A 22,466-nucleotide genomic window follows, 5' to 3' on the forward strand; every position below is an offset into this window, starting at 1 on the left:
CCCCTGGTTGAGAACCACTGATCTATAGCTTCAAGCACCCGTGCAATTATCTTGGGATGTGATAATCAGATGGCATTGGCTCCACTGTCCCCCATTTCCCCTCTTTTTGGTTTCTCAATTTTCCCCAAATCAGTGAGTTTTGCCACTGATGCCTAGAACATTCCCTGAATTACAGAAGTGGCATTCAAAGTTAATGTGTTACATACAGACATACAAACACAGAAGTGCCTCACCCACCTTATCTATTAAGTTGAGTGTAAGGCCTTTGCAAGCACAGCCAATGATGCCTTTTAGCATATGAACTGAAAGCTCAAGGATACATGGGAATATATGAAATTTTCCTTCATTACACTCTTGTTAGCCATATGCCCTCAGGTCTATTTCACATTATATAAAGAGCTACGAGTCTGATCCTGAGCAGTGCCATGTATCCTCCACTAATATTAACGTCAAAGGTGTGAGAGAGCAGAAAACCTCGCAGAACCAGGGGATTAGAGGCTTTTTAAGCACTATGGTGGTACAAAATATTAAATAAGAGTAAGCAGAAACACTGGTTCTGTACATTGAAAAGATATTTGAACTGGAATATACGAGTCTTGCAATCAATTTGGTTTAAAATTAAGAAGAAAAGAATTTCTCTTCATTGTGTTACACACACACACACACACACACACAGACACACACACACACACACGTTATAAAAGTGTGTAGGAATCAAATACCAAGATTTACAACACAGGGAAAAGTTTACCATAATGAAGTGTTTTAGAACTGTCTTCTTAATCTAGCTTCAGTTAGTAACCAGTCTGACTTTTCTTGAGCATAATTGACATAGAAAATCTCTATGGATTTTAAAGAGTTCCAAAACAGACACCATATGGTAGAGACAAGACCCCCTCATTGTTCATGATTCATTATCTCAACTTTAATTGGTTTAACCCTGAAATTCTGGGACCATATTTGAAATAATGAGGTCTGACAGGTCTAAGGTGAAAAGAAAACAAAATATACAAAAAAAAAAAAAAAACCACCTCTGAGATTTTCTATTGGTTATAGTTAGCATCTGTAAAATAATTTCCCAGGAGGAATGGAACAGTATTTTTGCAAAGTTTTATCTGTCTTGCTATCACATAACTCTGTTGTACTTCCTTCCCAGTCTGTGAGAAAAAGATTAGAATGATAAGAAACAGTTCTTTAATTAAAAATGAAATAGACTGGAATGTTAATAAAGGCAGTTACCATAACAACTTGATGCAACTGTTCACTGACATGACAATCTGCTTCATTTTTAGAAATATATTAGAAGCTGATGATTTTTTTCTTTTCTCTCACTAATACAAGTGGTCAAAATTTTTCACATTGCAACAGAATACAAACCCAGAACTATACATGGCATTGCCACATTTCAGATGAGGTGTAAAACTGAAGTGGTGACCAGTGAGTGAAATCAAGCATCAGACCCAGCTTTCTGGTCAAATTTCAGCATAGTTAAACCACATGCTGCCTACTTAAACTTCCCCTGTAATTTTTGTTGTAAGAAGTGTTTTTCACTTCCTTACCTAAAATGCTGTGCAGTGTTGCTGAGTGCCTTTAAACCACTGAGCTGTCTTGGCTGCATTCTGAAGTAATGGTGAGCAAAGTGATTCCTATGCATACTTTGTATACATGTATAAAGAGCTAGATTAAGCTCTTAGGCTCAGCCCTGTAGGTTGCGGGTGATGGGGAGGGGTGAATCCTTCTACTCCTCTTCCCTTGCCCAACTTGCAAACTGGACAGAACTCTAGCTTCCCCACCCTCCCCTGCACCCAGACACAAACTGAGCAAGATTAACTTGCTGCTAATCAGGAGAGGATATGGGGTGGGGAGGGCTTCACTCCCTTGTATAACCATGAGCCTGAGGGCAGAATCTCACCCTCAGAGTTTTAGGATGAAGCGTGCTTTATCAAGTATTGCATGTATAGAGCGGCTCACCTCTTCACTGCTGTCACTTCCATAAAAGTCATCTTCCATTTGGGCTCCTCTACAGAACCCATCACTGTCCTCATTTAAATCCAAAGGAGACATGCAGCCTTCTGGCGACATATTCGGGGACTTCCCATGAGGAGCTGATCGAGGCCTCGACGAAAATGTGAAAATCTCTTTATGGCTTATTTGGTGTTCGCCTGTTTGCTTGCTTTCACTTTCAACGTCAGTATTCGGTGGCAGGGATAAATTACTGCAGGATGTATTGTGGGTAGCTACTGGCTGTCCATTGGAATCAATCTGAAAACTGTCACTGCAATTTTCAGGAAATACCCAGTCATCTGAAATTTACAAAAGGCTAGATGTTTATTAAAATGTTTATTTTAGCATATAGTATTTAAATAAACTCTCTATAGCATCAAAATATCAAAGTTATACAGCAAATAGATGTCATGGAAAAACCTTTATCGCACTTATGCTTATAAAGATGGAAACCAGATCATATAGCAGACATGAAAAAAGTCATGCTGCTCTCTAGTAAACTTGTAGTGTGTGAAAGATTTAACAAAATGTTTTACTGGTCACGGCTCCAGGCAATTAATTTGCAGGCCATAGTCTGTTTCAGTTGTAATAATATGCAAGGAATTTACAAATCTGAAATTACAATTAACACCTCTCTAACAGTTAAGAATCCTGTGTAGCTCCATTACAGCATATTTATTATACTTTGTCATTGATGGTGTTTTTAAATAGATTTTTTGTGAACAGGATTTTCTAAAAAGTCACACGTGCTATGCAGAAAGTTCAAAAAGTTATTTAACCCGCCACGCCCACCTCCACTAAAAGCCCATACTCTGTTTTAGGCCCAGAAGACTAGTTTAAATTTAAATATGAAACTACAGCTCAGCTGAAAAATGGTGTAAACACGTAAAGCCCATTTTTACACTCACCTTGTTAAGATATATTTTACTGTTTGGCTAGTAGAGAAAAAAGTGTCAATCTGATTGATTAAGGTGGATCTCAAATAGCATATGAGAAAAGGAGAATTGTTCAAGTATGCAACACTCTCTTCCCTTCATTAAATGTAGTGTTGTGTGGATAAGTTACTGTGAAACTCACTGGCTTCATAACCAGCATTACCATCACCAACATATGTGTGTATATATATCTCCTGAATATATGTTTCACTCTATATGCATCCGAAGAAGTGGGCTGTAGCCCACGAAAGCTTATGCTCTAATAAATTTGTTAGTCTCTAAGGTGCCACAAGTACTCCTGTTCTTTTTGCGGATACAGACTAACACGGCTGCTACTCTGAAACCTATCACCAACATAAAAATATAAACCTCAATATAAAGTGCTAAAATTGTAGGGCTGAAGTAGCCCTTTAAATAGCAGCAACATGCCTTGCTACTGCTGAACAGAGTAACAAAGATTAGACTATTAATATGGAATTCAAGCTACTCTCCATAGTTTAACAACATATTCAAATTACCCGCTCAGGCGGGCTCAGGAAACAGGTGGAGCAGCTACAGGAGCTCTATTTGGAAACCCTTGGTTTCTGGACTAAAGCAGCTGAAGAAAATTGGATGAGAAATCCAGAATGAATAGCAAGCTTGGAGAAGTAACTATCTTCTGACTGGTTTGCTCCATACCTGCTGTGATTTTTGCAGTACTATTCAAACTGGTGATCGACAAAAGAAGGGCCTACCTCTACCAGACTCCAGGTGAGGTGGGAGTAGGAACCTAACTCTAAAAGATAATTTCTACTAGTAAACTGGCCAAAGGAGTTGGGGGATTAATACCAGCTACTTCTCTACTTGTCTTGTACATGAGTTGTCCCTGGCACATCAATAAACCGCTTTGTTCAAGGACAGATTGTCTGAAGGTCTCTTTAAACCATAGCCTATGAGATTCAGAAGCCCAAGATATTTTTCAGAAATCTCTTTAGATCAAGTTGATAAAGGCTGGCCTATAAATCAAGGTAATCTAAAGTACCATTTTCTAAAAAAGTCTACTGTCTAGAAATTATGCAGAAATAGCATATCTGTAAAAGGCAAAAAAACAAAACAAAACAGGGATCTAAGATATGGTAGCATCTATGTGAGATGACTACCCAAATAATCTCTTTAATTTGATTTAAAAAATCTAGACTGTTCTTTCAGGAGCCATGTCAAATAAGTGAGAACACTCTGGGGGTCCTTTCATCTCTTGTGCAAAGTATGATACTTTTTTGCTCTGACCCATGTCTATGAGATCACCTGGTATTAGTCTTTGAAAAAAACAATTCTCCATTCTGTGCTAACCTTATCTGATAACACATTTTTCTCTAGAGAGACAAGGTGGGTGAGGTAATATCTTTTATTGGACCAGTAAAAGACATTATCTTACCCACCTTCTCTCTAACATCCTGGGACCAACAGAGCTACAACAACACTGCATACATTTTTCTCTGTCACACAAGTGGAAATTAAAATTAGACATTACCCAAAGCTGTACGTTGAAGCCATCAGAGAGAACACTAACTTTCTTTCTACATTTCTACAGCACTAATCATCTTGCACTAACAAATCATTTCTGAGTTTCTAGAGATAGTCACTACATTTTAGTATATATTTAAAAACTATATTGTTTAAAATAATTATTCTTTCTAAAAAAGCCCTCAAAAGAACACTGAAATTACATGAACTTTTCACAAGAGGTTGCTGTCAAGATGCTCTAGAGCTAAAGATATTGTGAGACTTTTTTTTTTTTTCGACACCAGATTTGATTTTGTGATTTTTTGGAATCAAGAAATATCTTGCCCTAACTAAATACTTTAAGGCAACACTCTCTAAGGCTATTATGAATGCTGACTTGCTCTCCTCTGCACTTCAGCACAGCATTCCCTGCTGATGTAAATACACTCTAACCCCCTCCTGGGGAGTGAAGAGTTGCTATTACTATTACCGTTAATAGCAACTGCCAACCTAACTTTCTGAATGGAGGATAAGTTATCTCTTTGTGGAGGGGGGTTAGTGCCTATCACTTAGTAGGGGTGTGTCTGGGGTCCCCTTCAACCAATCACAGTTCTTCATCATTTCTTGATGGCTTGTGATTTTACGAGTTTTGAATTAACTCGCTAATTTAGAGGAGATACAAATAACACTTTTATTTGGCCACCACTTAAAATAATAAAAATAACTTCTGAGATCAATTTCTTGCAGTTAGCATTAATCTTGGAATCCCAAATTCCAGTTCTTGGTCCCTGTGCCCTGGGGAGGAGACCTCTGGGCTGGGATCATAGAATCATAGAATATCAGGGTTGGAAGGGACCTCAGGAGGTCATCTAGTCCAACCCCCTGCTCAAAGCAGGACCAATTCCCAACTAAATCATCCCAGCCAGGGCTTTGTCAAGCCGGGCCTTAAAAACCTCCAAGGAAGGAGATTCCACCACCTCCCTAGGTAACCCATTCCAGTGCTTCACCACCCTCCTAGTGAAATAGTGTTTCCTAATATCCAACCTAGACCTCCCCCACTGCAACTTGAAACCATTGCTCCTTGTTCTGTCATCTGCCACCACTGAGAACAGCCGAGCTCCATCCTCTTTGGAACCCCCCTTCAGGTAGCTGAAAGCAGCTATCAAATCCCCCCTCATTCTTCTCTTCTGGAGACTAAACAATCCCAGTTCCCTCAGCCTCTCCTCATAAGTCATGCGCTCCAGACCCCTAATCATTTTTGGTGCCCTCCGCTGGACTCTTTCCAATATTTCCACATCCTTCTTGTAGTGTGGGGCCCAAAACTGGACACAGTACTCCAGATGAGGCCTCACCAATGTCGAATAAAGGGGAATGATCACGTTCCTCGATCTGCTGGCAATGCCCCTACTTATACAGCCCAAAATGCCGTTAGCCTTCTTGGCAACATGAGCACACCGTTGACTCATATCCAGCTTCTCATCCACTGTGACCCCTAGGTCCTTTTCTGCAGAACTGCTACCTAGCCATTCGGTCCCTAGTCTGTAGCAGTGCATAGGATTCTTCCGTCCTAAGTGCAGGACTCTGCACTTGTCCTTGTTGAACCTCATCAGGTTTTTTTTGGCTGAATCCTCTAATTTGTCTAGGTCCCTCTGTATCTGATCCCTACCCTCCAGCGTATCTACCACGCCTCCCAGTTTAGTGTCATCTGCAAACTTGCTGAGAGTGCAGTCCACACCATCCTTCAGATCATTAATAAAGATATTAAACAAAACTGGCCCCAGGACCGACCCTTGGGGCACTCCGCTTGAAACCGGCTGCCAACTAGACATGGAGCCATTGATCTCACCTACTTGAGCTCACTTGTCAAAATTCATATCCAGAATGATTTGCAGATGGGTTGCTGGATCAGCAGCATCAGCTCCCAATCAGGCATGCTAGGCACAGTGACTATGACCACTTTTCTCAAATTGGAAGTTGGGGATCTGACATGGGTTGCATGAGCAGGGCACTGCAGCAAAATCACCGTCAGGTGGCTGCTAGGAATCATGGAGACAGAACAAGGAAAGGAAATAAGACATCCTGCTTCCTTCTGCTGCTGCTACAACTTCCCCATATCTGCTCTGCTACAGCTTCTTATTCTTCCTCCTGCCCAGGCCTATTCTACTCCATGGAAGTTCTGCTTAAAGATGATGAGGAGCAACTTGCCTTGACTCCGTAGCTCATGAGTTCCTTACCATCTTCAGGTGGCATTTCCCTGAAGCAGAATGCAGTGTGACCAGAGGGGATGAACTGAAGCTCCACTGCCTTCCCCCAACACCCTAGTAGCACCCACCATCCCAAAGAATCCACCCCCTCTATCCAGGCCCCAGCATCTACTATCCAAATTTCTCCCAGCACCATCTACTCTCCAGCAGCACCCAGCAACCTCTAAGAAAACTAGCCCCTTTTTCTTTGCCAGGATCTCAGTCCCATTATCCTTTGCAGCCACAATGGATTATGGGATGTGACCTAAAGGATTGTAGGACTGGGATCATCACAAAAAAACATGCCTGATTTTATGAACCCAGGTGGTGAAACTCCTGGCCTGTGGTATTAAAGTTTTCAACTCACTGAATGGTTCAACATGATACAACCAAAAAGATTGTCTCCAGTACTTATCTGAGTGTGTGTGGTAAAAGTGATTCCAATGCATGCAAGCTGTGGAAAAGAAACCCTCTCATTCTTACAAAAAAATTATATTATGCAATAAAATAAATGAAGTGAGATTTTATATCATTTACATGTTTTGGCCAATATTTACATCCTTAGACACAGGTGCACTGACCAAGCTGAACTGTTTATGTGAGGAGAAAATAAAACATTCTGCTGGAGACAACATTATCTTGAGAGTGTGTGTGTGTGTGTGTGTGTATAAGAGTAACTCTCATCCATACAGCATAGAGGTTTGAAGGAAAATATCACAGCCATTTTACTCTTTCCAGCAATCTGAATTTTTCAAAAGGTAAAACTCAGTTCTCACCACGAATACTTTATGAAATTGTATCTGAAACTATCAAGTTTTATTGACATGGGGCAACGCTGTTGTGTGTTCACTCCTTAATGATTAAAACATGTCTACATCAAGAGCACTGGAAGGAGCCCAGTGTAAGAGATTTTAATGTGTTAAATGGCTGCAGAGCTAATTAAAACTTTCAGATAAATTAATCAGTTTTCCAGCTGCAGTACAGATCTGTTATAAAGTCAGAACTTGTAAAGCTACTGGCAGAAAAGATGGTGAAGACCGCATGAGCAGTGGGGCTCTGGAGCCAAGCCCATCTTGAATAAATGAAGGATCAAAATATAAAAAGGCAACTTTCAGTAAGAACTATTGTCTAGTGGTTAGAGAAGGGGAACTGGCCAACAGGCCACACTCCCGGGTCCTATACCTGGCTCTGTCAGACACATTCCAGGATGGATGAAAATCTATGATTTTTTAAAATATCAGGTTTTTAAAATTTAAATTAAATACAGGTTTATTTTTTTTAAAAAATAAACCTATTTAAAATTAATTTGGAATTACTATAACATATGTTAAGGCCTAAAATTATAATATATATTTTACAATAATTTAAATTAATTTTAAAAAATATTAAGCGGTACATGTTTGCTGGCAAGTTTTAAAAGAAACTCAAACCCACTGAACTAGTGGAAATCACTGGCTAAGCACTTCAAACCAGCTTGTGACAGCAGTGGCCTCTTCTGAAAATGCAGAGAGAATATTTTCTTCTTGTCAGTTTATTCAACTAGTTCAGCTGTGAGAGGATAAAATCTACAACTTCTAAAATCTTGAAGGACATGTTGATCAGAAACTGTCAGTTCAATTCCTATCTACAGATAATATTTCCTTTGTTTAACAAATCACACTTTTAAATGCAAAATATGTTTTGATAATGGATGGATACGGTAGCAGCTAGCCTGTTGATCACTGGAGACGTGGGTTTCTTGGAATGTAAGGATGTCGATGTTATGTGTCTTCAATGTGTTTGCAATATACTCACACTTCACCCAGGAAATGTTAAGTTGGAGGATCCTTGTTGCAGAACCTATCTGGCATGTTACGTGGCCCTGAAGATGGCCATTATGGTGGCTTAAGTTATTGCTCTGAAGACCGGGAGATTGTTGATCAATGTTCGATCACCAGGTTGATGGCATTAGTCATGATTTCTTACTTAACAGAGTGGGCCGTGTGAAGGCTGCCATCTTGCGCTAACGCTTTTTAATGTTTACACGAGTGACATGCCTCCAATGAAGCCGTGCAAATTTGCATATGTGGATGATGTTGCCCTGGCAATTCAAGCAGCCACCTTCAGTGACATCGAGTCCACCTTGAACAAGGACCTAAACACCATGGAGGAATATTTCCAGAAATGGAAGCTCAAGCCAAATCCTCACAAACCAGTCACTGCATTCCATCTGAAAAACAGGAACACTAAGTGCCCTGAAAGTAACCTTCTGTGGCAACTCTGTGTGACATGACCCCACTCCGACCTATCTGGGAGTGAAGCTAACCTTCCACGACCATTTGAAGAAGGTAGCTGCCAAGATGAAGACAATGTCGACCTGGTCCAGAAACTGGCAAGCACAAGCTGGGGAGCATCAGCATCAGTGTTACAGACATCAGCCACAGCCCTTGTATACTCTTTAGCTGAGTACTGAACACAGATATGGAGCAGAAGTAGCCATACTTGACTTGATGATGTCCAACTAACCATTGCAATGTGGTACATCACTGGAACCCTCAAATTGACCCCAACACACTGGTCTTCCAGTGCTGTCACACATTGCTGTCCCATCCATTCACTGCAATGCTGCAACCCTACGGGAATTCCAGAGGATCTTGGAAAATGAATATCTTCCCATCCACCAGGACCTTAACAATGAACCTCACCACTGCTTGAAGTCACGTAAGCCCTTTTGGACCCACGCATTTAACCTCCAACAATGCAACTTCAACCCTGATGAAGCTTGGAAAGTTGAACACAGTTCACAAGAAGTCATAAATAAACACCTTGTGAAAGACCCAACACAGAAGATCCCTGATTTCGATCTCCCACAAAGCTCATGGGCCACCCTAAACCATATCCACACAAACCATGGCAGATACGGATACTTGCTATACTAATGGAAAATTAAAGACTCTCCAATGTGCGACTGAGGTCACCCAGAACAGACCATGGAACATATAACAACTCAATGCCCAATTCACAAATATGGAGGAGGCATCACATCAATACATAGATGTAATTATGTGTCTTAACCATCTAAATGTAAAATTGTAGTTGTTACTCTACATTTACATCAGCCATATGAAAAAAAGATTACTTTTTATACAGCACATTAAGTGTAGTTTTATTTAACTAATAAAAAAAATCTTAAAATGCTTTTTGTGCATTTTAATTTCTATCCAAGCAGGTCTTAACCCAGATTACGAGTAAAAAATTAATAATCTAGTAAATAAAAAAATGCATCATTCACCATTTCTAACAAATAAAAATGTAAATATTAAGAATCAGAATCAATGTAAGTTAAGCTATACAGTCGCTTAAATAAATATATATAGATATAGGCGCAAATTTCAAAAGGTATTAGGTGTTGCTACGCTCAGTGCCGCAATACCTATCTCATTGAGGAGCCTAAATCTCATTTTCAGAAGTGATTTAGGCTCTTAAGAGCCTAAATCCCATTGACTGCCAATGATATTTAGGCTCCTAAAACGGTTAGATGTTCAATGGTGAGCACAGCAATGCCTCATTAGCTTTAAAAATCTGGGCTATAGTCTATCCTCCTGGTTAGCAAAAAGAAGCACAACATTTACTGTAAAGGCTATATTTAGCTGCAAATCAACATGTTTTAATGGTTATCAACCAACAAGAATCAGCTTTTCTTTAGGAAAATAATTAAAAAGTAGAAAGGCAAAGCAATATTAAAACTGATGATTTAAGTCAGGGTTTCCTGCTTAAATCAAGGTTTCCTGATTAAAATCCATCCACCTGACACATTATTTGGCAACTTCTCTGTATTTCATTTACTCAGTGCAGTGGATGTAATAATACATACTTGAATGTATGTAAAAAGTGTTTGAAATCCCAATATCAAAAGGCAATGCAGAAGTGTAAAGGACTATTGTAAAAGATCTTGTGTATCTAGAGGGTCATTTAACCTTACTTTTCTAATGCTTTGCTTTCACTAGACTGCCTTTGTTTGCTAAGAATCAGGAAGTCTAGCTTTTTTGGAAAAGCCAAATGGTGCTCTCCAGAGATGTTCATTAAGTGCACTCAATTTAGTAATAAGTAAAGCACAAACACACTGCAAATATATTAGCTTATTTACTATATTACTGATATCTAGGGTAATATGCAGTGCAAAAATATGAAAATATAGAAGACTGTAGAATGACATTTTACACTGGTTATGTAATTCAACAACTTGTGAGACCTGTGGCTAATGCAGCATCATTAATTGTCTTCAAGTGAACGAGATGGGGTGTTCTAGACCAAACCAAATCCTTTTATCTCTCACCCACTAATTACACTGGCATCTCTTTTTACCTCAAGTATTTCCATATCAATTGTAATGAATAATTTGGTATATCATCTTAGGAAAATATGTAAATTACTGTGTAATCACAATATTGCAGCAAACAAGATAAATGCAAGAATGATCACCTAAACATCTAATTAGTTTCTCTACACAGTCAGATTTATGCTAGAGCTTCTAATTGCAACCTAACATTTTAATGAAGGTTTCACCATTGTATAAATAAGACTGACAAACTATAAACAATATTCATTCATTTTATTTCTTCCCTCGCTCAAAAACAATTTACCTTTGTAAAAGTCCTGCACACCTGCAAGGGAAGATATGTTTATGTGGTCTCTGCTACAAAACTGAAGAATTTCCATTATAAACAGCAATGGCAACACCACAAGGTAATATTGGGGATCCTTTAATAGGAGACAATCACAAATGAAAAAACACTAGTGATATTTAAAATGTTAACCTTCATTCTGTATAGGGCAACATAAAACACATTTTCTTTATATGGAGAACTGAAAAATGTAAAATATGTTTTTCTTCAGGCAGCCTTTTCAGTACAGGCTTGATCCCAATTTTTCCTACTGAAGTCAGTGGCAAAACTTCCCATGACTTGAGTGGCAGCAGGATCTTACCCTTTTTAATGGTCTATTTGCAGGTTAGTAACTGCGGTTCGAAATTTATTTCCTACCAAAAGAGGATTTCCTTTAAAACATACTAAAAGATTTAAAAAGCACCTTTCATGAACAAGAAGAAAAAGGCAAAAAATCAAACAGATGAGTATTGTGACAGGTTGGTTAATAAAAACAAACACTCTGGAAACTCTAACCTGTTTGGTTAAGTGACTGCTGCAGCAATCTGAGGTTTAGTGTTTCTACACTGTTCACTCTTTTATACGAAAGCACAGAGAGCTTAACTGTTGGCTTATCTTCATTCCTGTAATGTCTTGTGCCTTGATGAGAATATAGTAATGTTTTTAAGAGTCGTTTTTTATTTTAGCTCATTTTTGAAAAACTGTTTGTTTTTAAAATGTAAATGTTAAAGAGATTAATTTGGTCAGAGATGGGTGGAGGTGTTTGTGTTCTTTGATTTGATACCAGTAATATAGGTGCATTTCCCTTTCTTTTGTAAGTAGTTTCTGTACAGTGTTTTTAAGTAACTAGTCAAATTTCCTTTCTAACGTTTTATCTGTGAAGCAGTGATGTTTTATTTAAAATGATGAGGCTCTACATTCATTATTGGATATTTTTTCTTTCAAATGAGATGTGTGGACGGACTCCTTCTCTGTTTATGGTTCTTCCTACAGATTGCCTGTCAGTCCCTCATGGTGGGTGGGCCGTCCTACCTGCAGTCTTTGAAAGCAGGTCAGAGCAGAGTCCAGCAGAAGGCCCCTCCCCTTCTCAAAAGAGCTACCTGCTGGCATCCCTTTTAAATAGACTATCACAGGGCTGAACGATAAAGGCAACTATGCACATTAAAACTTCTTCATATATAGAAAAGAAACCCAAGTTTGTGAACTGGGCTAGCTGTGCCGAAAGCATCAGCCAAGATATGAGGATAGGCTGGGATTGCTAGACATGCTATCTTAGAGAACAGAAGTTACTGGCTGGTTCGGTGCCTTTTCAGGCCTGCTTTCAAATATAGTCCACACTATGCAGAATCCAAATATACCCCACTTCCTGGCACTGTTTTATTAACACATAAATTAACAATAAAATAAAATGCATCTCAAGCCCTCTCCCCAGGTTGGCTGCTTCTACAGTTCCTGCCTTTGGACTGCTCAGCCCCACTCCCTAGATCAGGGGTGGGCAAAGTTTTTGGCCTGAGGGCTGCATCGGGTTTCGGAAATTGTATGGAGGGCCGGTTAGGGGACTCTGTGCCTCCCCAAACAGCCAGGCATGCCCCCCCATCCCCTCCTGCTTCTCGCCCCCTGACGCTCCCCCCCCGGACTCCTGCCCCATCCAATCCCCCCATTCCCTGACAGCTCCCCCCCCCCCGGAACACCTGCCCCATGCAACCACCCCTTCTCCCTGTCCCCTGACCGCCCCTGGAACCCCTGCCCCTGACTGCCCCATCCAATCCCCCCTCTCCTTCCTGACTGCCCCCCCCGGAACCCCTGCCCCCATTCAACCCCCCCTATTCCCTGCCCTCTGACCGCCTCAACCCCTATCCACACCCCCGCCCCCTGACCACCACCCCGAATTCCCTTGCCCTCTATTCAATGCCCCTGCTCTCCGCCCCCTTACCACGCTGCCTGGAGCACCAGTGGCTGGCGACGCTAGAGCCGTGCTGCCCAAAGCACCAGGACAGAAGCCCGGCTGGAGCCATCCACGCCACCGATCAGCACTGAGCACCGGGTCAGGCCCAGGCTCTGCAGCTGCGCTGCCCCAGGAGCTCACAGCCCCACCGCCCAGAGCATTGCGCCAGCGGCGGGGCGAGCTGAAGCTGTAGGGGAGGGGGAACAGCGGGGGAAGGGCCAGAGGCTAGCCTCCTGGGGCAGGAGCTCAGGGGCTGGGCAGGAGGGTCCCGCGGGCCGGATAAGGCCCGTGGGCCGTAGTTTGCCCACCTCTGCCCTAGATCCTCTCTCTCTCTCTCTCTCTCTCGACACTTCTACCTCCCTTATATCTGGGTAGAGTAACAAGCATTAATTCTTATGGCCCTATTGTGTTAGGTACTAAACAAATAAATGATAAAAAGACAATCCATGACCCAGATTGCTCACAATCCAGGTAAACAGAGATTCATTTAACATTCTTCAGAAGGATCATCTTTTGTTAAGGGGTGTTTGAGGCAAACAATGATTGAAAGCCATAATGGAAATTATGTTTCAGTGTTATTGTCTCAGTGGGGCAATATCAAATCCCTTGAGAACACCGTGAGCACCAAACAAAATACAGATATATTAGACTGAGTTACCGATGATTTTCCCCTTGTCTCAGTTTGAGTATGTTTGAGGTACTGTCCACACTGGGGTTAGGTATCTGTAAGGTAATTTCTTTTGTCACAATAACATGCTTGTCTAGACACTGCAAGAGAAGTATGAAAGTGTATGAAAAGGTTTTTGGCAGGGAAAGGAAGACAACAGGAGATATCAGTGGTATAATATGTATTAACCACTCAGCTTTAAAAAATGAAACTGGGTCTATGCAGGCACCATAAGAATTAAAACCAGCAACTATTATCTAGGATGAGTAAAAGTTCCAACTTTCTTAATGATTGGGTTCTTTGGTGTTAAATTGAATAAGGGTTTAAAGAATAATTTATTTTTAGTTCCTTCTCTTTAATCATGAAAGCATGGAGGTTTTTTATTTACGCATTGCTCTGGTACACTTTGTTTAATCCTGAAAATCTTTATCAATGCTCTAAAGCAATTCTGTTGCACAGTGTTTGATTTCCATAATCCCTGCAGCACACACATTTATATTTTATGTGAACTGGTTCAGAATCCTTTGAAATTTAAAACACACAGAGAGTTTCTTACCCTGGATAGAACAGAGATGTAAAATAACATAAAATTAGTGCCATACCATTGATTATCTCAGGTCTTTTTTTGCCAGCGTTTTTAAAACATAATCTTCTCCGTCCATTCTTGTCTGCTGATGGTTCTCGGAGTGATGTAGCAGGGTCCACATAGCACAGCAAGCTGGTGCACTATAGAGTCATAGCCTGGCTTGCTGAGCGGTAATTTACTGTGCAGACAAGCCCTTAGCTAGTCCTGTATCTATTTCTTATTTTTTGATATTTGTGATTTAACAACATTATACCCCTTCACAACACAGACTCTCCTGCTGGATTTCTTGCCAAAGAAATGAATACAATTACATCTAAAAGAACTTTGTTAAAAGAACAATAAGACTGCAAGGTCAAGCACTGCATTAGAAAATGCCGGAATTAAAGATGATTGTGAAATCTTTATTCATCCCCCTTGCACATACATCATACATTCAGACAGTTTAAGGTCAGAAGGGACCATTAAGTCAACTAGTCTGACATCCTGTTCATCATAGGCCAAAAAATTTCACCCAGTTACCCCTGCACTGAGTCCAATAACTTGCATTACTCTTGCCCAGCATCACCTAGGATGTCTGAGGAACAGCCAGGAATAGAACCAAGCTTTTCTGAATCTCAGTCCGATGACTTAAACACACAATAACATTCTCTTCCTGCAAACCTCTGCCTCATTCGCTGTCCCTCCACAATACACTGAACGAAGCAGGGTACTTTTGCACAAATAATATGCAGCTAAAGGAGTAACTATTAGCAGTAGTAGGATGCTGTGTTCTGTGGAAAAGCCATTAGAGGGATACACCACACACCCTTTTCCAGCGGTTTACTTAACTACTTGCTAGATAGCAGAAGAATGCAGGAAGTCAGGATTGCTGGGTTCTATTCCTTGTTCTGGAAGAGAGTGTTATCTAGTGGTTACAAGAAGCACAGCCAAACACACAGATTTGGCACATTCCTTCTGAAAAGTAGTGTTGCAAAGGGGATGAGACTTGGGTTTGCCATATTAGAGATGTGGTTGTAGTTCTAGAGAGTACCTTGTAGTTACCGCACCTACAGTGTGTGTGTGTGTGTGTGTGTGTGTGTGTGTGTGTGTGTGTGTAATTATACTTGCTTTTCTCTAAGATAGGAGGTATGAAGCATTGCTCAATAATAAGGGCTGTGAAGTGAACATAATTATTGGTAATTTAGTGGAAGAGCTTAGGCTAGAATTCATGGTCTCCTGGATCCCAGCACAGCATACTTTCTTCTTGATCAGAGAGTATGTTGCAGCTGCTGCTTTGCTTGTGTGCTACCTAGAGTCATATAGGGAGTTCCTTGGAACTGGGAGGAGGCTCACAGCAGATGGGATGTTTGGAGATTTTTATCAGTCAGCCTCTTATAATTTGGCCAAATAGGGTTGAATTTTCCTGAGGACAGCAAAAGGCACCTCGCTGCCCCCACAGGTATCCCCCTGCCAAATCTCACATACTTACTCCAAAGCACGGAGGTGTTAGAACTCTTCACATAGATGGTTAGAAACATTTTTAACACTGGTAAAACATCCTAGTTTCCCCTAGCTTCATTTTCAGAGATTGCAGAACTATCTTCACTGACTTTCAAAAATAATTCAGCCTGAGGCAAGCCTGGAAATTTTTAGCTGAGGTGGTTAAAGTTTGGCAAAGTTATATGCAACTGAAAAGAATGGGGCTTATAATGGAAAGTGTCAGGCATCCTTAACATCACCAGCTCTGCCTATAATATCACCATCAGCATTATGATTTCATTCGTGGTAGGATCAAATACGAAGACAACAAACCATTGTTTACCACAAGTGTCTTCAATAATTAGCAAGCTTGACAAAAACATGAAAATCAAGACACTAAGAGACTCACGTTTAAGTGAAATGCGAAAGCTTTTTGCAGCTGGAAAGTATGGCTTTAAACAGTTAGATATTATTGCTACAGATCAGTCTTTGCAGATTGTTCACATTAGTTTCTTACCGTTTTGACTTGTAATCTGATTTGTTTGGTGAATATTTTCTTTGTCTCCTTGATCAAAAGCCGTATAGAACAGTGAGGGAGACAGTCCAGATCTCTTGGTATCTCGTATTGACTCGCTTCCTTTTTCTAATGTCAGTTGTTGGCATGATCTGCTACTTCGGCTACCCAAGGACTTTGTTATCTTTAAGAAAAAAAATCTGAATGAAAGATAATGTAACAGCTTTAAAATTAGCTCTCTAAACTAAACTAAAAACAGATTTTGGATAAAGTTTATTTTTCACAATAGATTTTCCTCAGCCTATTTTATTTTTTACATTAACTTTGCAGGAAAAAAAAATCTAGGTACCCATGTCACCTCTTCCTTGCTTAGGGCTACTTTCTCACAGTAAACCCAATGCCTGACATCTTAAAAATCCTGAGCTCCACCAAGTTTTGCCTAAGTGTAAAATGCATTTTAGGATACAGCTGAGCAAAATGAGTGTCTCAAAAAATTTGAGATCTCTACGGTGCTTGCATCTGGGTTAATGACAGACAGTGCCAAAAGTAACCATTAGATACTTTTTCAGCAAAGGTGTAAACACTCTGAAAATAAGAGAGAGAACTGTGTGTCGGGAAAGGGAGGGAAAAATTAACAGGAGAGGGGAAGAAATGGAGGCAAAGGAAGATGGAGATGTGCCATGCCAGAATTAATTTAAAATTAAGCCCATGCTCAAGTTGATTCCATTCCTCATCCGTACAAAGTTGATATTTCAAGCCTATAACAACATCACATATTTATTATGACAGTCACTGAGGTTTATAAGGGGTTTCTCTTACAGTGCATTTTACCCTGTAGCAGGCTCCCTCTGCATAGAGGTTTTGTCCTGAGTTGTTGGGACATATACCCTAGGGGCAGGGAGATGTTTACTGCATCTTATGGGACATTGTTGGTGAGAAGCACAGATGTGCATCAGGATATGGGTGAAACTATAAAAGGAATCAGGTGACATTACTGGTGCGACCTCTACCAGAGGATTCTCTGTTGTGAAAAGCTACAAATAGGAGGCTACTATTATGCAGAGGCTGGGGATATCTTTTGTGGTTATAGTAGCATAGATGACCCATTAGAATGCATTTAATATTTTGATGTGGGTCTGCTACATATTGATCATTCATCGTTTTAACACTTCAGATTTTGATATGGAACCAATTAAGGCACTTTACAATTTATTAAGCAGACTAAGAACCTCAAATTTTCCTCCCTTTCCCTTCTCAAGAACCACTGCTCCTCTGGAGGAGCTGGTTTCTCTCAATCTCTCCTGTTGAAGATGTTCTGCTGTGTATAAATAATTAAATAATTATTGGACTAGGGAGTTGAAATTTGGTCTCCCATCTGCTAGGTCAATGCTCTACCACCAAGCTATAGAGTTATTCTTGCTCTCTTTCCGTAGCCCAAGCACTATTCATTGTCACAATGAATCACCCACTCACTACATATGTGAATGCAGAGTTTGCCTCTTGCATGATGGCCCTCTTACTATGGAAAGATTCCACTTAAACACATGGAAAAATCTTGCTTTTGTCAAACTTCATTCCTACTTTTACTTACAAAAACATAAAAATTGAGCACTTTAAAAATAAACTTTATGAGAAAAATAAATATTCTCAAGAGAAAAAAAATTTATTCTGAAGAAAACCTTTTTGCAAAACATTTGTTCTTCCATCATATACAAACACAATCTGGAGTTTGGCTCTCAAGAGATAATAACTGCAATTGTTCCTTTCAGATAGGTGGTACTGGTTTGTGATAGTTTAACCCTTCTTCCTACCTCTCCAGATACCCTGGTGTTGAATCTTCTGCCAGAAGGTGGAGGTGGTCCAAGGACCTTGGATCCAAATGCAATGTGAGACACATCTTGATTTTTACTGTTGTGTGTACTGCCTTGTCCTCTATTAATTAACTGGTCTACTTAAAAAAAAAAAGACACCTTTTCAAACATGATGCTTTAGACTGAACATATTTATAAGCATGATATATCACAGTATTTGACACAATAGCAAATTTTTATTTCTTCATTCTTGCTTTTCTATTCATTTAAATAATTATTTCATAAATCATATAGGAAAAAAATCATACTTCCAAGAAATAATTATGTATCTTTCTAACACCACAACAGGTATATATATTACTTCTGACAAAATACAAATGTATCCCCTTCCTTTTCCATTTGACAGTGTGCCCAGTGCAACAGATACTATAAACACATGGAATAGTCAAAGAATATTATATCATCGTTATAAATGATTCATGTACCTTTATGGGCTAGGGATTGTATTCTGGCTCCATGCGGGAGTTACAGGTTTTCCTGCAGGAACTAAAATCACTGGGGAGTGTTGGGGTATCATTAAAAGCAACGCAATAGCAAAGCCCTGGACTTTGAAAGAAAAAATCATGTTTAAAGAAGATAAGAAATACTGACAATAAAGTATCATCATGTTTTCCATAACTCCTCCTCCTCTTTCTAATAATTAAGGGCAGAAAGGATAATACACATATACTGACTTATACCATTGAAATTGAAAATGAATTGTTAATGGTAAGATTAAGAGCTTCGATAGCTATATTTTTAATTATCTGTAATTATGTGGAGTGAATGAGTACAGATGAGGTAATGCTGATGTCAAGTCCTTGCTGGCATAAGTGTGGTTTTGTCAATTCATCCTTTACGCAGAATTTCTAATCTGCTTAAACTGTTATTGGTGACAGAATAAAGGTCACATGTTGTGTTGGAAGAGATAAGTAAGAAGATATAGCATGTAATGATAAATACTTCCCCGCCTTTTTTTTTTTCTGGGCAGACCCAGGGCAGGGTGACACAAAAACATGACCCAGAAACTGCAAAACCAGTCGGAAAAATACAGAATGTGGGTAATTGAAGCTTGCACATGTGTAATGTCTGGGTTACGTAAAATCAAGAGGGTTGATGTGCTAAAAGCCTATTGGATAAAGATCGCAATCTGCAACACAGAAAAGTATGAAAGACCTAAGTGAACGTGGATCCAAACTGGAGAAACACTAGACCAGAAACTGAAGAACGGGACTGAATGACCAGACCAAGGGATCAGAGACAGTGATGACTATCATGGAAGGTAGAAGAACTTCCTGGTGCCCCAGAATGTGGTAACTTGGACCCATTTACCAATTCGGTCTTGTCTTATTATTTATCTGGTATAACTGTACATGCAGACACTATTATTGACAATAATTCTGTCTGAAATTGTATAAATAAAGGTGAAAATGGATTTAGCCTAAATTGAGTGGGGTCGTGACTCTGTTTCCCAACTTTTATTCCCAGCAGGAGTAATTTAAACAGGCAGCAAATCTGGAGAAGCCTCAGCCCCTGGGGAAATTGCCAATACTAATTTGACCCAGCTTAAGAGGCTGGCAAACAAATAAATGAAAATGATATAAAATGACCACCCTGATGTGGCTGGGGAGAGCTCATTCTCACGTGACCCAAGAACTGTTGTGAGACTGTGGCCAAAGGGACAGGCCCCTGTGAGAGGCCCTGAAGTACTCTGAAACCTGCTAGGGTCTCCGTATGGGAAGTGGGGGATACCTGGTAAGGTAGACATACATATAAGCTGTTTATTGTTTTTAAGGTATATTTTTGTGTAATATTTTTGTTCTGAATAATTAATACTTTTCTTTATGAAGGCTGGCTGGTCATTGGTTAACTCTGTCATTGCCCCTGAGACAGCTGGACTGCAAGTGCTGAACTGAAGTCAGACTTCCTGAGGTGATCACAGTGAATTGGAAGAGGAACTGCAGCCTAAATTCTCAACCAAGAAAGGAATGTGTCACGGGACTCCACTCTGAGAAAGATGACAGCTAGAGGCCTGAGATCTAAGTGATGTGCCTTCAAGCAGGTCACAAATGAATCAGAGGCACAGTTAGCTCGGGAATGACACACCCAACTTGAAGCAAGTCAACATGATAAGGTTATTTCTGTACACTCTTAGCTTGAAACAGTTGTTTAAATACTGTGGTTTAAAAACTGAGTTAGAAGTAAATAAAAGTATAATTTTTCTCTGCTTGATCACTGAAGGAATACAATATAAAGCCTATGTTGTAAACAGGCAGACGAAACAGCTCAAATTCGTAAAGAATTCAGATAAAAGCTGTAGCTTGCCAGTCAAGATATCAGTGACAAGTTCTGTAAAGCATCTGATACAAGAATACTTACGTGTAATTTTACCATCTGAAGATACAGAGCCACCTCAATTTCAACACTTGGGCTCCAATCCTGCAAATACTTACATACACAGGTAATTTTCAGCTCAAATTTTTTACTTCTTTGAAAAATTTTGTCAAATTGTTTCAAAAACTGAAAAATGTCAACCAGCTTCATAGCTGGTGAAAAACCAAGCCAAAGGGTAGATGGAAATTTTTGTTGAAAATGTCGTGTGGAGAAAGATGGGTAAGTGGTTATGCAGGGGAATATAGCTCATCTTCAGAGAACAACTGTAGGTAAGGCGCTTTAAAAAAGATTCCCCAAAGATTCTTATTTCATTGGATCACCACTTCAGGAGCGGATAAAGATCTAGGATGTCACGGCAACAAAATATTGCAGTTCAGAAAGAAAAAGTTACTCTAATATGCTGTTCTAAGGAAAAGAAACAAAGCATTCTCCCCTCACCCTCTTCTCTTTTAACATAGACTAATTTAACATCTAATTTCCTGTTTTGAGATGTGATATTTCTGTAAAACAATAAAGTAATGCCACAGCATATTTTTGAGAGTCTCTTTTATAATTTTTATAATGGTGGAACTGGTTAAATTTGAATTCAAATCAGTTTGACTTTCATTTTCAGCTAGGAAATTTCAACAAGTCCACATATTTACCAGTCACTAGCATCATTCACTAGTATTACCCATAACAAAAGAAGTCCCTGTAGGCCAGAAGTTCCTTGTTCTCCTCTTCCTGAAGTGACATTCAGTTGCTATTAACAGCTGCCATCTCCATAGCTTAGATGACCCGCTCAGTTTACTGTCAATTTTTTTAATTTGCTGACTACTTTGGGATGCCTTTTGCCCACGCACCAATTATAAAAGCTGATTAACATGAAAATTCTCTGTTTATGTTCATATTAATTGACTGCAATTAATTGCCTACATCAACACATCTGCCACAGTGCACAAATGTGTGTAGTTAAAAGAAGATATGACCAAAAAATAGTTGATTAGGAAAACAAAACAAAGTTTAGTGGATAAAAAGAAAAAGTTTCTAATTAAACTGAAGCTTAAAATTATCAAAGCTTCCATTTGCAGGAAAGCCTGATTTCTGATCTTTGAAAGGAGTGTCTGGGAGAACTCACATTATAGTCATAGTACAAGGTTAAAAACAAAGATTAGATTAAACCTGCAGCTCAAGGCATTTCATTTTCTCTAGTTAGCGAAAACCAAAACTTTGTGTAGGTCAGGGATGTTACCATTAATTATTTTACTACTTTGCCAAGGGCTATATTCCTTTGTAGTTAGATAGGAAAACCTGAGGGCTCACCGTCTAATTGTCCTTTTTTAAATAAACATTCATTTTTCTCTCTAGATACACCATTCTCATTATTTTAGTCATTTAATTTTTACATCCTCCTCACGCAAAGCCTGAACAAAAAGTGCTGATTTTTCATCTATTGTCATGGAGAGGTCACACTCCAGGCTTTTCTCTGCTATCTAACAATAAAATTAGAATGAAACTTTTTACCAGAACTTTGGCTTGCCTATTTCTGAGGGAAAAAACACTACAAATATTATTTGTTTTTGAATATTACTCTGATTTTCAAATAAATATACTTGCATATGAAAAGATGTTAAAAAACAGTTTAAACTATTAAGGGCCCAATCCTGCTCGGATTACAATAAAAAACTCCCATTAACTTCAGTAGGGTAGGATTGAACCCTCACTGACTGAGAGTTGATTCAGCACAAGGAAAAGGTTTAAGAATT

The 22,466-nt window shown here is 39.5% G+C and overlaps 1 protein-coding gene across 1 annotated transcript in view; it reads right to left on the minus strand.

Moving 5' to 3' along the window:
• CUNH3orf67 (chromosome unknown C3orf67 homolog) overlaps positions 1-22,466 on the minus strand; it is a 179,919-nt gene that overhangs the window by 96,123 nt on the left and 61,330 nt on the right. Inside the window, exons 8-10 of the mRNA XM_029911205.1 lie at positions 18,289-18,428; positions 16,481-16,661; positions 1,972-2,303 (exon numbers count right to left, since the gene is read on the minus strand). Of these exons, the coding sequence (XP_029767065.1) occupies positions 1,972-2,303; positions 16,481-16,661; positions 18,289-18,428 (653 nt within the window). The remainder of the gene's footprint in view (positions 1-1,971; positions 2,304-16,480; positions 16,662-18,288; positions 18,429-22,466) is intronic.

Source organism: Terrapene carolina, unplaced genomic scaffold (genome assembly GCF_002925995.2).
Source record: "Terrapene carolina triunguis isolate 2854851 unplaced genomic scaffold, T_m_triunguis-2.0 Scaffold89, whole genome shotgun sequence".
NCBI classification, from domain to species: Eukaryota; Metazoa; Chordata; order Testudines; family Emydidae; genus Terrapene; species Terrapene triunguis.